This window comes from Choristoneura fumiferana, chromosome 26 (assembly GCF_025370935.1).
Source record: "Choristoneura fumiferana chromosome 26, NRCan_CFum_1, whole genome shotgun sequence".
In the NCBI taxonomy this organism is placed as follows: domain Eukaryota; kingdom Metazoa; phylum Arthropoda; class Insecta; order Lepidoptera; family Tortricidae; genus Choristoneura; species Choristoneura fumiferana.
In genome coordinates, this window is record NC_133497.1 from 6,752,988 (window position 1) to 6,768,017 (window position 15,030).

Consider the following 15,030-nt stretch of genomic DNA (forward strand, 5'->3'; position numbering starts at 1 on the left):
AATATTTTAGTAATTTTGTGCTTGAGGTTTAGAAAGAAATAAACATGAGTTTATTCAGCCTAAACAAGCGAAAAATAAAATAAAATAAACACGTAGGTACAGAGAGCTAAAAGGGCCAACTGCTCAGTTGTATCCTCGTAAGACCCCGCGTACTCTTCATATTTGTATTAATTTATTCATTCAACCCTTGGTTTTTTACAAGATGTTTCTTAATTCCAGCCAGTACAAAAATGGACCCTACACATTGGAACATTCATATTTTTAAATCTTTTATTTATTATATTATTTAACATTCAATAAATGTGGATCATTAAGGTGTAGTTACTTTATTACTATTCCATGAAATTTTCTCTATAAGAATAAGTATTAGTTATAATAATTTTCTTCTTACGATATAACCTGCGGAATTTTGATGATTTTTTTTAAACTACATTTACATGGTCCTTTGGTAGTTATTTTTAATTAGCTGGAACGGCCATGGCAAATTTATGCCAAAAAACATAACTTTAAGCCTGATTTACGAGTTATGCTCTTCTTTGTGAATGTTTTTTTGAAGAATCAATCAATATTTATTGATATTTTCTTCGTAACACAAATTATAAAATTATACATTTCCTTTTAGAAACATGTACCTATAAAATATTCTCACTAAATATGAAGCATCAAATTTTGTTAGGCCTTTGCCTTGAAATTCATACCAAACAAGTTCACGTCACGAAAACCTCACAGTATGTTGCTTTTAAATTATCCGTTCAATGTTATGTTTTGCTAAAAAATAATTTTCATGTGAATATCAAATTTCATTCCAACAGTGTAACCATAATAGCATTCGCCTATCCTGAAACATATTTTGCTTTTAAAATAACATGTTTTATCAAAATAGAGAGGAAAAATAGAGAGAGAATTTATAATCAGTTACTCTACAAAAAAATAAAACATGTAATCAATATAACCAGAACATTAGAAATTTAGTTTTCTGATTTTTGTATTCAATTTGACGGACTAATTTTATGAACTGTCGCCTGAGGTATTCCCGGGCCGATATGACTCAAGCACAGAATCCTACTAATATTATAATGTAGAAAGTTTGTGGATGAGTGCAGTATGTTTGTTAACTTTTTCACGCTTAAAGGGCTGGACGGATTTTGATGAAATTTGGCGGAAGTTAGTTATAACCTGGATTAAAACATAGGATACTTTTAATCCCGATATTCCCACGGGATAGGGATAAAATCTCGAAATAACAACCACCGATAGGCTTAGAGTCATGAAATTAAGTATGTACCCATTAATAGCCGTTAAACGTCTGGAATAAAACATAAGTGGACTTTTTGACTCGATATTCCCACGGGATACCTAGGGATAAAATCTTGAAATAACAACCGCTGGGCTTTGAGCCATGAAATTTAGTATGTAGGTAGCTGGACCTCTGGAATAACACATAGGCTACTTTTTATTCCGATATTCCCACGGGATAGGGATAAAATCTTGAAATAACAACCGCTGGGTTTAGAACATGAAATTTGGTATGTAGTAGGTAGCTGGACCTCTGGAATAACACATAGGCTACTTTTTATTCCGATATTCCTACGGGATAGGGATAAAATCTCGAAATAACAACCGCTGGGCTTAGAGGCATGAAATTTGGTATGTAGGTAGCCGGACGTCTGGAATAACACATACGCTACTTCTTTATCCCGGATATTTCCACGGGATAGTTTTGTAACTAAGGGACGCCATACATCCGTATTATTATTGTTATTATTATTTGTAATTTTTCTTAAATGTATACTTACTGTAGTTTTTAAGTATTTTATTTGTACTTATTTTATTTTGAAAAAATGGACTTTCTGCCAAGCTTCTTGCGGCGCATTCTTCTTGGCAATGATGGTCTTTCCGAAAGTGCTGGTATTTAAAAAAATGACGTGTAAAAGTGCCCATTGCGGCCTATTTACTGAATAAATGATATGAATTTGAATTAGGATAGGGAAATTTTTTGAAATTTTAGCACTGGGTTTAGAGTCTTGAATTTTGTACAGTTATTCACAACACAACTTCAATGAAGACCACGATATAAATTTGGAAATTTCCAGGGGAATTTTGTAAGATCCCGAAAATTTCAATTGCAACTACCAGACCGAATAGTTTACGCGTGCGAAGTCGCGGGTAAAAGCTAGTATAATAATAGTACTGACGTACAGAATGGCCACGCTCCGCCCCGCACCGGTTCGAGTTACCCCACCCCTCAAGCGCATATTGCAGGAAAACCGCAAGAAACAGGTGCGCAACGCCATGTATGTCGGCCGCACGACACTAAGTTCGGGAGCAATAATTTTGCGAAATGTTAACGATACCCTACCTACTTCCTTTTAGAAATAAATAATTATTTCTGAAATTATCGCGATTAATACATGAAATAACTACCTAACGAATCATTCGTTTAAGTTTGTAGTCGTATATCTATTGTAATTGAAAATAATAATGCTTAAATACCCAGACAGACACATTTTAAGAAAGTTTAAATAAATAGGTAAGATTAACGATTACATTTATCTGCAAATGTCTAAGCCATACCTACATAAATATAAGTACCTTTAAATGTCATTGGTAGTACTTAATAGTACCAGGGTTTTGAGATAGTCAGCCCTGTGTATCTTACGCACACATTAGCCAACGCCGGCAACGCACTTATGACTCTTCTGGTGTTGCAGGTCCATAGGTGACGGTAATCGTTTAACATCAGGCGATCCGTTTACTAGTTTTGCCCCCCCCCCCCCCCTACTTAAACTACCTACTTGGTGACAAATAATTTGCAAATTATAAAAATAATTAATTTCTCGAGATCCTACCGGGAAATGTCAGATGGTGTGTAGGGGTAGGTACAGCACGTGTCCCCAACTGGCAAAGACCCAGGGAGGGTAGTTGAGTAGTGTCCTGCATTTAAAAAAAAAAACAACTTAAATTAGTCTGTCTTTTACATTAGGTATCAAAAAATATTAAAAGAAAGAAAATATTGATGATGAGTAACAACTTGGAAATAATAAATAAAATTAAAAAACTGAATATCAAAAAATAATAACCCTTCTTTATTTAACTTTAACCTATCTAGGTACCAGTTTGAAGTCGGTGCCTCAGCACGAGCCAGAAAAAGTGATAGAAGCCCATCAGATAGACGACTATAGGTCCACTCCTGCTGGTTAGTACTGAGGCACCGACTTTAATCTGGTACCTAGATTAAGGTTGAATAAATAGGTTTATTATTTTTTGCTTTTCAGTTTTTTCGGTGGTTTAATTTTTTTGTTAAAACGTTTTTATTTTATATTTTTTTCCCACCTCTAGGGTAGGATTTTTTTCCAAATTTATATGGGACCAACTTTGAGATAAACCCTCGATAAAAAAGAATTATCAAAATCGGACTACTCTGTAAAAAGTTATGCGTGGTCATACATAAAAAAATGTATGTATGCGTCGTCTTGAGAACCTCCTCCGTTGTTTTTCGCCAATTAAAAATGCACATGTCACAAAATGATCCCAAAACATTCCCAAATCATCATTATAAATAATCTAATTAAAAATAATCTAAGCGTGACACCACACGGTATTTCAATGGGCATTGTAGTGGATAGGACTGTATTTAAAATAAAAGCGACTGCTTTTGGCAAAATCTTACTATAATGTCAAATAACAAAAATCTACCACCGTCACAAAGCCCATAGAGAAAAACTAACAAATACTATGTATAAACCTAAACTGCAAACCTCCACATCATCCCCCCGTGTAGCGCAGCTACACAACTACAGTCTGCACCGAGCAAGCTTCCTGACGGGCCTTCTCAGCGTGCCCCTTTGGTAGCAACGTCAGCGACTCTCACAATGCCATCTCTGCCCGGAAATACTTCCACTATGCGCCCCATCGGCCAAACTCCTCGCGGCATATCTGGGTCAACCACCAAGACAACATCATCTACTTTAAGATTTTCATGTTGGCTCCCTGTGCTCTTCTTTGGCCTCAGACTAGGTAGATATTCCTTAAGCCACCTGCCCCAAAAATGTTCAGAAAGTCGAAGAACCTTTTGCCATTCTTTCCTCAATGAGAATGCTCCATCGTTTAATCGGGCTGGTGTTTGCTGGTTTGAAGAGGTGCCGATCAGGAAATGGAACGGAGTTAGGCTCTCGTACTGTCCGTTTTCGGTGACGTATGTCAAGGGACGAGAGTTCACTAGAGCTTCTGCTTCTAAAAGTAAGGTGTGTAGCAGCTCTTCTCTTGGGATCGTTTTTTAATGTTACAAGGAGAGCGGACTTTACTGTTTTCACAAGTCTTTCCCAGCAGCTCCCATAAACGGTGCCGCAGGAGGAATAAAGCACCATTCTATGCATTTGCTGGCGGCGAAATCTTGGACGCCATCGCTGTAGAACTCGCACATTTGTCTGTTAGCTCCGACGAACGACGTGCCATTATCGGAGAGAATTTTAGTTGGAAGTCCTCGACGTGCAGCAAAACGACGTATGCTCATGATGGCAGAATCGGCTGAGAGACTCGTGACAATCTCGAGGTGGACTGCTCGTGTCGTCATACAAGTGAAAAGAGCAATCCATCGCTTTTCTGTGCGCCGACCAATCGAGACCTCGACGGGACCAAAGTAATCTAGGCCAGTGTTCGCAACGGGCGCTGATGGTGTTCCAGACGCACATCTGGCAGGTCGCCGGTTGTGGGATATGTGGTGTTGCCTTTCTTTTGGTACAGTAGGTGCATCTTCTTGAGGCCATGCGCACTTCGCTGCGCAACGAAAAATCCAGAATCGCTGTTTGAGCTCATTTGTGACAATTCGTTGAAAGCATGGGCAGCTTGCACGTGGTAATGATGAACGAGAAGTCGAACAGCTGGGTGTCGGCCATCCAGAATAATGGGAGAAGTAGTGGCGTAATCGGTGTTCTTCATATGCTTAATACGGCTGTCCAGTCGGAGTAGGCCATCTTCATCGAAAATCGGGCAGAGAGATTTCAACTTGCTGGATTTTTGCAAAGGCTTGCTATCACGAAGCAAAGAGATTTCTTTCGCTGAATGAGTCTGTCTGAGACTTTCGGAGAATGGCGATTTCAGCCTTCTGTATCTCCATAGCGGACAGCGGTGTAAGCTTAAATGGAGAACTGTTGTTAATAGTTTTAGAATTTGGGCTGTTATGTGCCAAAAGGGATCTAAACTTGTTGGAGCACTGAAAAACGCGTGCAGTTGCACGAATCAGGCGTAACCACTCACTGTTAACGTGAGAGGATCTGGCAAACCGATGAAGGTGTAACCAGATGGGTTAGTCCTAAATGCACCTTAGAAGGTTTCAACTCTTCTGTAGTGGATAGGACTGTATTTAAAATAAAAGCGACTGCTTTTGGCAAAATCTTACTTTAATGTCAAATAAAACAAAATCTACTCCCGTCACAAGCCCATAGAGAAAAACTAACATAAATATTATGTATAAAACCTAATCGAACTCCCCCTCATCCCCCCCTGTAGCGCAGCTACACAACTACAGTCTGCAACCGAGCAAGCTTCCTGACGGGCCTTCTCAGCGTGCCACCTTTGGTAGCAACGTCAGCGATTCTCACAATGCCATCTCTGCCCGGAAATACTTCCACTATGCGCCCCATCGGCCAAACTCCTCGCGGCATATCTGGGTCAACCACCAAGACAACATCATCTACTTTAAGATTTTCATGTTGGCTCCCTGTGCTCTTCTTTGGCCTCAGACTAGGTAGATATTCCTTAAGCCACCTGCCCCAAAAATGTTCAGAAAGTCGAAGAACCTTTTGCCATTCTTTCCTCAATGAGAATGCTCCATCGTTTAATCGGGCTGGTGTTTGCTGGTTTGAAGAGGTGCCGATCAGGAAATGGAACGGAGTTAGGCTCTCGTACTGTCCGTTTTCGGTGACGTATGTCAAGGGACGAGAGTTCACTAGAGCTTCTGCTTCTAAAAGTAAGGTGTGTAGCAGCTCTTCTCTTGGGGATCGTTCTTTTAATGTTACAAGGAGAGCGGACTTTACTGTTTTCACAAGTCTTTCCCAGCAGCCTCCCATAAACGGTGCCGCAGGAGGAATAAAGCACCATTCTATGCATTTGCTGGCGGCGAAATCTTGGACGCCATCGCTGTAGAACTCGCACATTTGTCTGTTAGCTCCGACGAACGACGTGCCATTATCGGAGAGAATTTTAGTTGGAAGTCCTCGACGTGCAGCAAAACGACGTATGCTCATGATGGCAGAATCGGCTGAGAGACTCGTGACAATCTCGAGGTGGACTGCTCGTGTCGTCATACAAGTGAAAAGAGCAATCCATCGCTTTTCTCTGCGCCGACCAATCGAGACCTCGACGGGACCAAAGTAATCTAGGCCAGTGTTCGTAAACGGGCGCTGATGGTGTTCCAGACGCACATCTGGCAGGTCGCCGGTTGGTGGGATATGTGGTGTTGCCTTTCTTTTGGTACAGTAGGTGCATCTTCTTGAGGCCATGCGCACTTCGCTGCGGCAACGAAAAATCCAGAATCGCTGTTTGAGCTCATTTGTGACCAATTCGTTGAAAGCATGGGCAGCTTGCACGTGGTAATGATGAACGAGAAGTCGAACAGCTGGGTGTCGGCCATCCAGAATAATGGGAGAAGTAGTGGCGTAATCGGTGTTCTTCATATGCTTAATACGGCTGTCCAGTCGGAGTAGGCCATCTTCATCGAAAATCGGGCAGAGAGATTTCAACTTGCTGGATTTTGGCAAAGGCTTGCTATCACGAAGCAAAGAGATTTCTTCGCTGAATGAGTCTGTCTGAGCCTTTCGGAGAATGGCGATTTCAGCCTTCTGTATCTCCATAGCGGACAGCGGTGTAAGCTTAAATGGAGAACTGTTGTTAATAGTTTTAGAATTTGGGCTGTTATGTGCCAAAAGGGATCTAAACTTGTTGGCGCACTGAAAAACGCGTGCAGTTGCACGAATCAGGCGCAACCACTCACTGAAACGTGAGGGATCTGGCAAAACCGATGAAGGTGTAACCAGATGGGTTAGTCCTACATGCACCTTAGAAGGTTTCAACTCTTCCAAGATGGATGTAGCTTCAGGCATCGATGGTTCTTTAGGCCATTCACTGGACGGCAGAAGTAAGAAATCAGGTCCAGAGAACCATCGCGATAAGTCGATGTCGCGATTCTTAAGTCTTGTCGCGTCATCTGCGACATTCAAAACACCTGGAACAAATTTCCAACTATTGGCATTTGTTATTTCGGTGATTTCACCAACACGATTTGCTACAAATGGTTTGAATGTACGCGCATCGCTGCGAATCCAACTCAGAACTGTGCTGGAATCAGACCATAAATAACTTGAGTCCGGGTGAACTTTATGTCCGGTACACACAGTATTGGCAAAACGAGCTGCAATCAGGCTGGCTTGGAGCTCGAGACGTGGTATGGATGCGGGTTTAAGAGGGCTAAGGCGTGCCTTTCCACCAATGAGAGACAGCTTCACCGAGCCATCCATGAATGTAAAACGCCAGTATGCGACGCATGAGTATGCCTCCTCACTTGCATCTGCAAATACATGGAGCTGTCTGTCAATGATCGACTCAGTTTGAAAACCACATCTGTACCAGCGTGGAATTTTGAGATCTGCGATCGTAGCTAGTTGACGAGACCAAGACAGCCATCTTTGAATTGCATCTGGTTGCAACTCGGTGTCCCAATCAAGACCGGTTCGCCATGTTTGTTGGAATAAAATACGTCCTTGAATGACCAGCGGAGTTAAAAGACCAAGAGGGTCATATACGGACATTAAACATGACAATACTTTTCGCTTAGTTAATTTCGCTTTCTCAGGAATTGGAGCCCCAATCCTAAAACCAAAGGTGTCATTCAAAGGATGCCATATAAGTCCTAAAGTCCTGACAAAAGCTTCAGGGCCTACGTGCACATTGACAGGTGGGGAGGCTCGTAAGTCTTCAGGCACGGCTGCAAGTGCGGCAGGTATGTTAGAAATCCAAGCTCGCATCTCCATACCGGCCGCCTTGTGTACTGTGACTATGTCAGCTGCAAGTTGAGTGGCTTCGCGCACATCGTCAAGGCTGCCTAAATAATCGTCCATATAATGCTCATGAACGATGGCTTTTGCTGCTGCAGGGTATGACTTCTGCAATTCTTGGGCGTTACGGTTTTTAATGTAAAGAGCAGTACACGGGCTGCAAACCGCACCGAAAATGACAGAAGTCATCCTGTATTCCTTCAACTCACAGCTGGGATCCTCCCTCCAAATGTACCGCAAAGCATCACGGTCTTCCATCCTAATCCTGACCTGCGGAAACATTTCCTTAACGTCAGCAGTCATCGCGACGTAACCTTTCGCGAAAACGAAACAATATGTGCAGCAATGACTGCAAAAGATCAGGCCCAGGGAGCAGAAGCGAGTTTAAACTGACTCCCGAGGTCTTTGCTGCTGCATCATGGACAACTCTTAGTTTACGCTTTTGAGGATGTATAACAGGGAAGTGTGGTAAATACCAGCGCAAAGGTGTGTGTGTTTCGTTCATATTGACACTACCATGGTATGTATCTTTCGTACACTCTTCTGCATAACCTTTTGTCATCATGTTGTTAATAAAATTACAATAGTCTTTTTAAATTCGGCATCTCGAGCCATGCGCCTTTCTAAACCAAGGAACCTCGACAGTGCATGGGGATAGCTGTCAGGTGTATTAGGGTTGTTTTTACGCCACAATAGACCAACTTCAAACCTACCTGACGGCAAACGTTTGGCAGTGGACTCTAAAATCTCTAAAGCGTGTTTATCCTCCGTAGAGCATGTGTTTTCAAGTTTTGTGATACCTATGGAATCAAGGCGAAAATAATCTTTCACGATTTCATCTAGGTTACAGTCTTGGTCGTCTTTGATCGCTGTGTGGTTTATGAAATGCACAGGCTTAGTCCAGCTGCTGGACCTGCCGTGTAAAACCCAACCTAAAAGTGTGCGAGTGGCAACCGGTTGACTTTTTGAACCTTCCCTAACTTCACGACTTATAGTAAGGTACCAATGCTCTGCACCGAGCAGTATCTTTGGCGTTGCACTGGTTAGTGTAAGATCAGCAACTAAGTCTGACAAGTGTGGATATTTTGAGATGTCATCTGGTTTGATAGTTTGTGTAAACAGCGACAGTGAATCCATAGCCTTAGCGTTACTTACTGAATATATCTCGGCACAGTGTTTGCCCTTGATAGAAAAATTCACAAGTTGAATTGGTTTGTGTGTTGACATGCCAGCTACACCATCAACCTTGATAGACTCCACGGGACCGGACACACCAATGTGATGGGCCACCTCCGAATCAATCAATGTTGCTGTGGACCCGCAGTCAAGCAAAGCAAAAGTGTCATAGTTTCCACGTGGACCGCTCACTTGCACAGGAACTATTTTCAAAAATACTTGAGACATAGGTGTGAACATTTCGTCACTTGTGTGTGATTCAGTGACATTAGAAACGGTTACAGTTTTATCAGTGTCTTGGTGTTCAGTCACAACATTGTAGGAAGAAGACGGAGACTCGTCGGTGGCGCGGGGCACGTGGGGTGACGCCGCAGAGTGCAGGAGCGGGTGATGGAAACGCACGCACCCGTCGACACCACAACGACCAATCTTGCAAGTCATCCAACGGTGTGACTTAGATTTCAGACACTTATAACATATTTAGCATCTCGCAACCAAAGCCACTTATTATCTAACGTAAGGGAAATAAAATCCTTACAATCAGCCAGTTTATGTTTCTTGTTACAATAAGCACACAGTTCGGCATTTGTGTTACGTGCAGATGTGACATTAATATTTTCACGTCGTGTAAAGTTGTGTGAAAAATTGTTGCCGACTGTACCATGCCGCCTACCTACAAAGGGCATGAATGTACTAATACCAGGCCGTTGGTATAGTCAGGTATTAAACCAAAACGATTGTGTTTGACAGCTTCAATGTCCAGAAACTCGGACAAAAGTATTATTTTCGGTACAGATCGATCGCTGCGATACGCATAATCTTTCCATTGACTGTACAAGATTGGCGTCAATTTATTCAATACCGAATGAAACAACTCTACAGAATAGATATGTTCAATCTGGTCTAAATTTCTAATTACTGCTATACAGTTACGCAATCTACAAGCAAACTGATTCAACTCTTTCTGATCAAAGCTTATCTTTGGGAGATTCCGTACCACAGCAATCTCGTTCAGCACAACCATCTCGGGGAGCGCGAACGTCTGCTCCAGCATGTCGAGCACTTCTTCAGGTCGCTCGGCTGTGTATAGCAACGATGACACGCTCTCGAGGGCTTGGCCGCGCAGCGCGCCGCTCAAACGCACAAGATTTTCTACGGGTGTAAACAAATGTTGAGTATCACGATAAATACGCTTGAACATCAACCACTCTGTAGTTTTACCGCTAAACGGAGTGAGTTCAAGTTTATGCGAACATCTATGAGAATAATTATTCAGTTCTGGCTGTTTTGACAGCGAATATAAGTCATTTTTGTTTGTTGACGTTGTTTTTTGAAATAAATATGTTTTTTCATTTAGAGGAATTTTAAAACTTACTGGTTTTTTGTCAGTATAAGTTTGATCCTGAATTTCATGATTTTCAGCTTTACAATTTGCGCAATCGCGGTGCGATTGGATGGGCGCGATCGTGTGAAAACCATGACGAGTATTAAGATCTCGTGAGAAAAGTGGTACACTTGGATTATTTACGTTTTCCGGACAAGCGTAATTACGTTCTAAGCTAATATTCTCTCACAACCATAGCGAGGTCCGCTTTCATTGATATGAGATTTTTCACATCCATATCGACTTTTTCGTCAAACGGGCGGTTGCAATGGTTATCCTGGACCCATGACGCAGTGCGTGAAAAAGATTGACTGACCGTACGAGTGGATCGTTCCTCCACTTCCTGTGCTGCGAGTGATGCCTCCGCCTCAAGTTTTTCTACTCGCTGCATTTCTTCGAGAAGCTTACGTTCGTGGTTGAGTTTACGTTCGTATAACTGCTGCTCACGTTCCATACTACGGCGCGCCAATTGGGCTTCCATGGACAGTCGACGAGCCTTTATTGTGGCTGACGATCGCGAAGACGACGCATGTGACCTGGAACTTAGAGGAACATTACTTTGTTCAACAATGCACTCGCGAGGCGTGTCGGGACTCTTGGAAATGGGCGCTACGGGTGTATCAGTGGCTACGGTCGCGATGGGGTCCAAGTTTGTGAACCGACCGAGCCCACCCGCGGCTGGCGCTCCAGAGTCCGAGCGCGATACCGATACGCGAGCGGATTTTGCTGGTGTCAACAGCCGCTTTGTTTTTGATCGCGTGTTCATTATTATCCGGCTCGAAGGACCATAAATGTAGTGGATAGGACTGTATTTAAAATAAAAGCGACTGCTTTTGGCAAAATCTTACTATAATGTCAATTAAAAACAAAATCTACCACCGTCACAAGCCCATAGAGAAAAACTAACAAATACTATGTATAAAACCTAAATTGCAAACCTCCACAGGCATCTTCATAATTTCTTGCTTAATTGGGAAAAAGAAAAAATAGGCGTACTTATGTATAAGTGGGCAAATTTTCTTGATAAAAATTTATTTTTGATATTCCTCTATAAACGTGTACAAGTAGTTAACCACCTTATTTACGTGAAACTTTCAGATTTTTATTTTTAATGAACGCCGAAAGAAATAAAAACACTAATCTCACTAATTACTGCTACCAAAAGCTAACCCTGTAAATAATTGGCTTAGTTATGGTTTGTGTTGGTATTAAAAAAGTCGTTGTTTAAAAATTCGTAGGTATTTAAAAATTCACTGCATTGAAGAACTGGAATAAGAGTCTTCGTCTTGTATTTATTCAATTCAAACACCTCCGAATCCACCCGCATTGCGCAGATGACGCGATGGTAGAGCATTCGCTTATTGGAATAACTTTCCTGGTGACCAGCAGGGCTAAACTCGAAGTTCGTGTCGTGCCGTCCCTCTGACACTTATACTATTTAATACGAGAGCGAGAGGCACGGTACGATACGAACTTCGAGTTTCGAGTTTCGTAGTAGCCCTGCTGAGAGGCTTATAGCAAACTCGCAATTAGTGCCGAATAAACCTAAGACCATTTCTTTTACCATATGGAGTATACAACGTGTGATATCTATAAGAATATAAATTATAACTAACGATAACTTTAACTACTGAGAACCGTTTTATCGAAAACATATAACAATTAACCTTTACTAATGTAGAGTTATTAATTACATTTTTTCGAGCATCAATGTACTGCAAACATTTATTTGACTTTCGGAGAGGCAGTAAATAAATGTTAGTGTCAGTTGACAGTTGTTAGCTTTTGTTAGCGATACATTGCGTGCCGAATCCAATTGTATGAAAAACATTTTTTTAACTAGAAATACTAATTTACGTTCATTAGCGCTTATGCTTTTAGCCCTTAAAAATATATGTTCTTATGGAAGTCACACGTTATAGATACATCCCTTTAAAGACCTCTTCTTCTAAGTCGTCCCAATCTTGACAAAGTGGTCGTACTTGTCGGTAGAAGGTCAATAACGAACCTTCATGACGACTTTGTTGGGAAAATAGTGTGTGTTTTCCCTTCCTTTCCACTACGCAGTACTGGAGTTCGGAATTTGTAGTTGACAATAGAGAGTGCTGCTGCCCATTCTGATACTCTCATATATCAGAGGCCGTATTGTCTAACGTGCTGAAGTTTGCGATCGCATATCACCCATGTCTTTCAACCCTCGTCTTGACAGAAAGAAGTGATGAAAACGATTGTGATTCAAAGTGATACAATAAGGCCTCAGGTCCCTTTTACAATACTCATGGGAAGAGATGGGTCCATCCTATCCTATAACCGGGCACAGCACGGACGCTTCAAGACACATACTGTAGACCGGGAAGTAGGGGGTTGCCGGCCAAGCAGATATAGACATATACGGATAGGTATGCGAGACCGGCAACCCCACATTCCGGCCGAGGCTTGTACAGTGCTTTTCTCAAACATGATATGAAATAAAATAAAAAACAAGAAATCAAGCTGGCTGGACGCTAGTCTCGTCGCCCTGTTGTGTGCGCGCGTATCGCACTGGCTGCTGGCGCGGCGGCTACGGGGCGGGTGGTGCTGGCAGCTGGCGCGGGCCGTGCTACAGAGCGCGCGTTGAAACAAAAGACGGTTGCATGTCGGCCTGCGGCCGGGAAACTTGTGTGAAATCTATTTGCAGCCGCTAGAGTGACCGCGCGCCGGCAGCCGAGCCGCAGCGCCTGCAGTGCGATACTTTCCGGCCTATTATTTGTAACACAACGTCAATATTTCATTGTCATGTTTTGAGAAAAAAAAAGTTCTTTATTTAATTGTACCTACAACTTACCACTGCCTAAAACCTCTTGTCTAACGCAAGCGGTTATAGCGTAGGTTTAATCGAAGGCCGCCCCTTTTATCTCGTTCCGCTAATTTCGTGGCGCATCTGGCATTACTTCGGAACCGTCGGCATGCATCGGGGCTCACAGCGTTGTAGCACCACAGTAACGAACTTAAGCGAAGTTAATGACTTCCAACCCGACTAACTCGCCTTACTTCGCCTTCGTTGGAAGATGCTCGGAATTTGTGTGTGTAACTAGCATTAACTGACCCGCAATCGGAAGCCAGAGTGGAGAAAATTGTTCTTTTTAAATTTTAGGTTACATTTTAAACCAAGCGACGTTATTTTAGATTTAGGTAAGAATCGCGCTACGTCTGCTGCATTAAATTAAATAACACTAACTGGAGAAAAGTCACTCAAGTTTAATATAAAGCTCTCTGACAATGTTGGTATATTTTAACAAATAGTAGGCATGCACTGCAAATCCAAAATCAAATGCATGTCCAAATGCATTTTTTTATAACATAGTAGACAAACGAGCATGACCCACACCTGATTGTGAATACGGTATGTTGCAGACTTTTAGAAAGAGATGCAACATTCATTCATAAAGCTAGAGGTTCAGATGACCCAAATTACCTGAATTGGTAAAGACTCGGGCTGCTCTGCGTACAATGTCATCAAATAGATTGATAGAGTTGTTCAGGCCAAATCTGAGACAGATGTAGATGTTAAAGCCTCTTGAGTATAAAACCACATTTTTACGACCCACCATGTAGGTCACAAGCGGCCAATATTTTCAGTAAAAATGGGCAAAAGTTATAAATAAATATAATGAGACACTTGCCACCAATTGACCTAGTCCCAATGCAAAGCAAAGCTTGTATAGATAAATACATACTGAAATCCATATAATAAACATCCAAAACCCGATAACAAACATTCGTATCAAATTAATTTATTTTGATAATGATTCTGACACTGGCAAATTTAATTATTAACTAACTTAATACCTCATCATCATCATCATCATCATCATCATCTCAGCCTATATATGTCCCACTACTGGCACAGGCCTCCTATCAGAACAAGAGGGCTTGGGCAATAGTTCCCATGCGGGCCCAGTAAGGATTGGGAACTTCACACGCACCATTGAATCGCTTCGCAGGTTTGTGCAGGTTTCCTCGCGATGTTCTCCTTCACCGCAAATTCATGGTAATTTCAAATATAATTCCACACATGAATTTCGAAAAACTCAGTTGCGCGAGCCGGGGTTTGAACCGGGGATTTTATAATGACAAGGTTAGGTACGTAAGGAGCGACTTGAACATAGCAACTTGATTTTTATGAGCATGCCAGCCAAGAACAGAGTTTACGGAAAGCTGCATTAACTTCAAGCAAGAGATGCCACACAACAATGCTGCAGTCTTCACGGCACTCTTGCTACCCGTTGTGCACGTCGTTAATTAGGAAGGAAATACCGTTCTTGCTAACTTCGCCGGCTTCAAAGTGAGAAACTTTGCCCTAGTACGTGATAAAAGTGATAGTCCGGAAAAGTATACGTACGTCACTGAAAAATGAATGGGCTTATTGTTTGGAAACGT

The 15,030-nt window shown here is 42.0% G+C and overlaps 1 protein-coding gene across 1 annotated transcript; it reads right to left on the minus strand.

The window, feature by feature from the left end:
• Positions 1-5,513: 5,513 nt before the first annotated feature.
• On the minus strand, positions 5,514-8,354 carry LOC141443120 (uncharacterized). Its single transcript, XM_074108331.1, has 3 exons — positions 8,261-8,354; positions 7,050-7,222; positions 5,514-6,947 (listed from the first exon to the last, which is right to left on the minus strand). The coding sequence occupies exons 1-3, from the start codon at positions 8,352-8,354 to the stop codon at positions 5,514-5,516; spliced, it is 1,701 nt and encodes a 566-aa protein (XP_073964432.1).
• Positions 8,355-15,030: the final 6,676 nt, after the last annotated feature.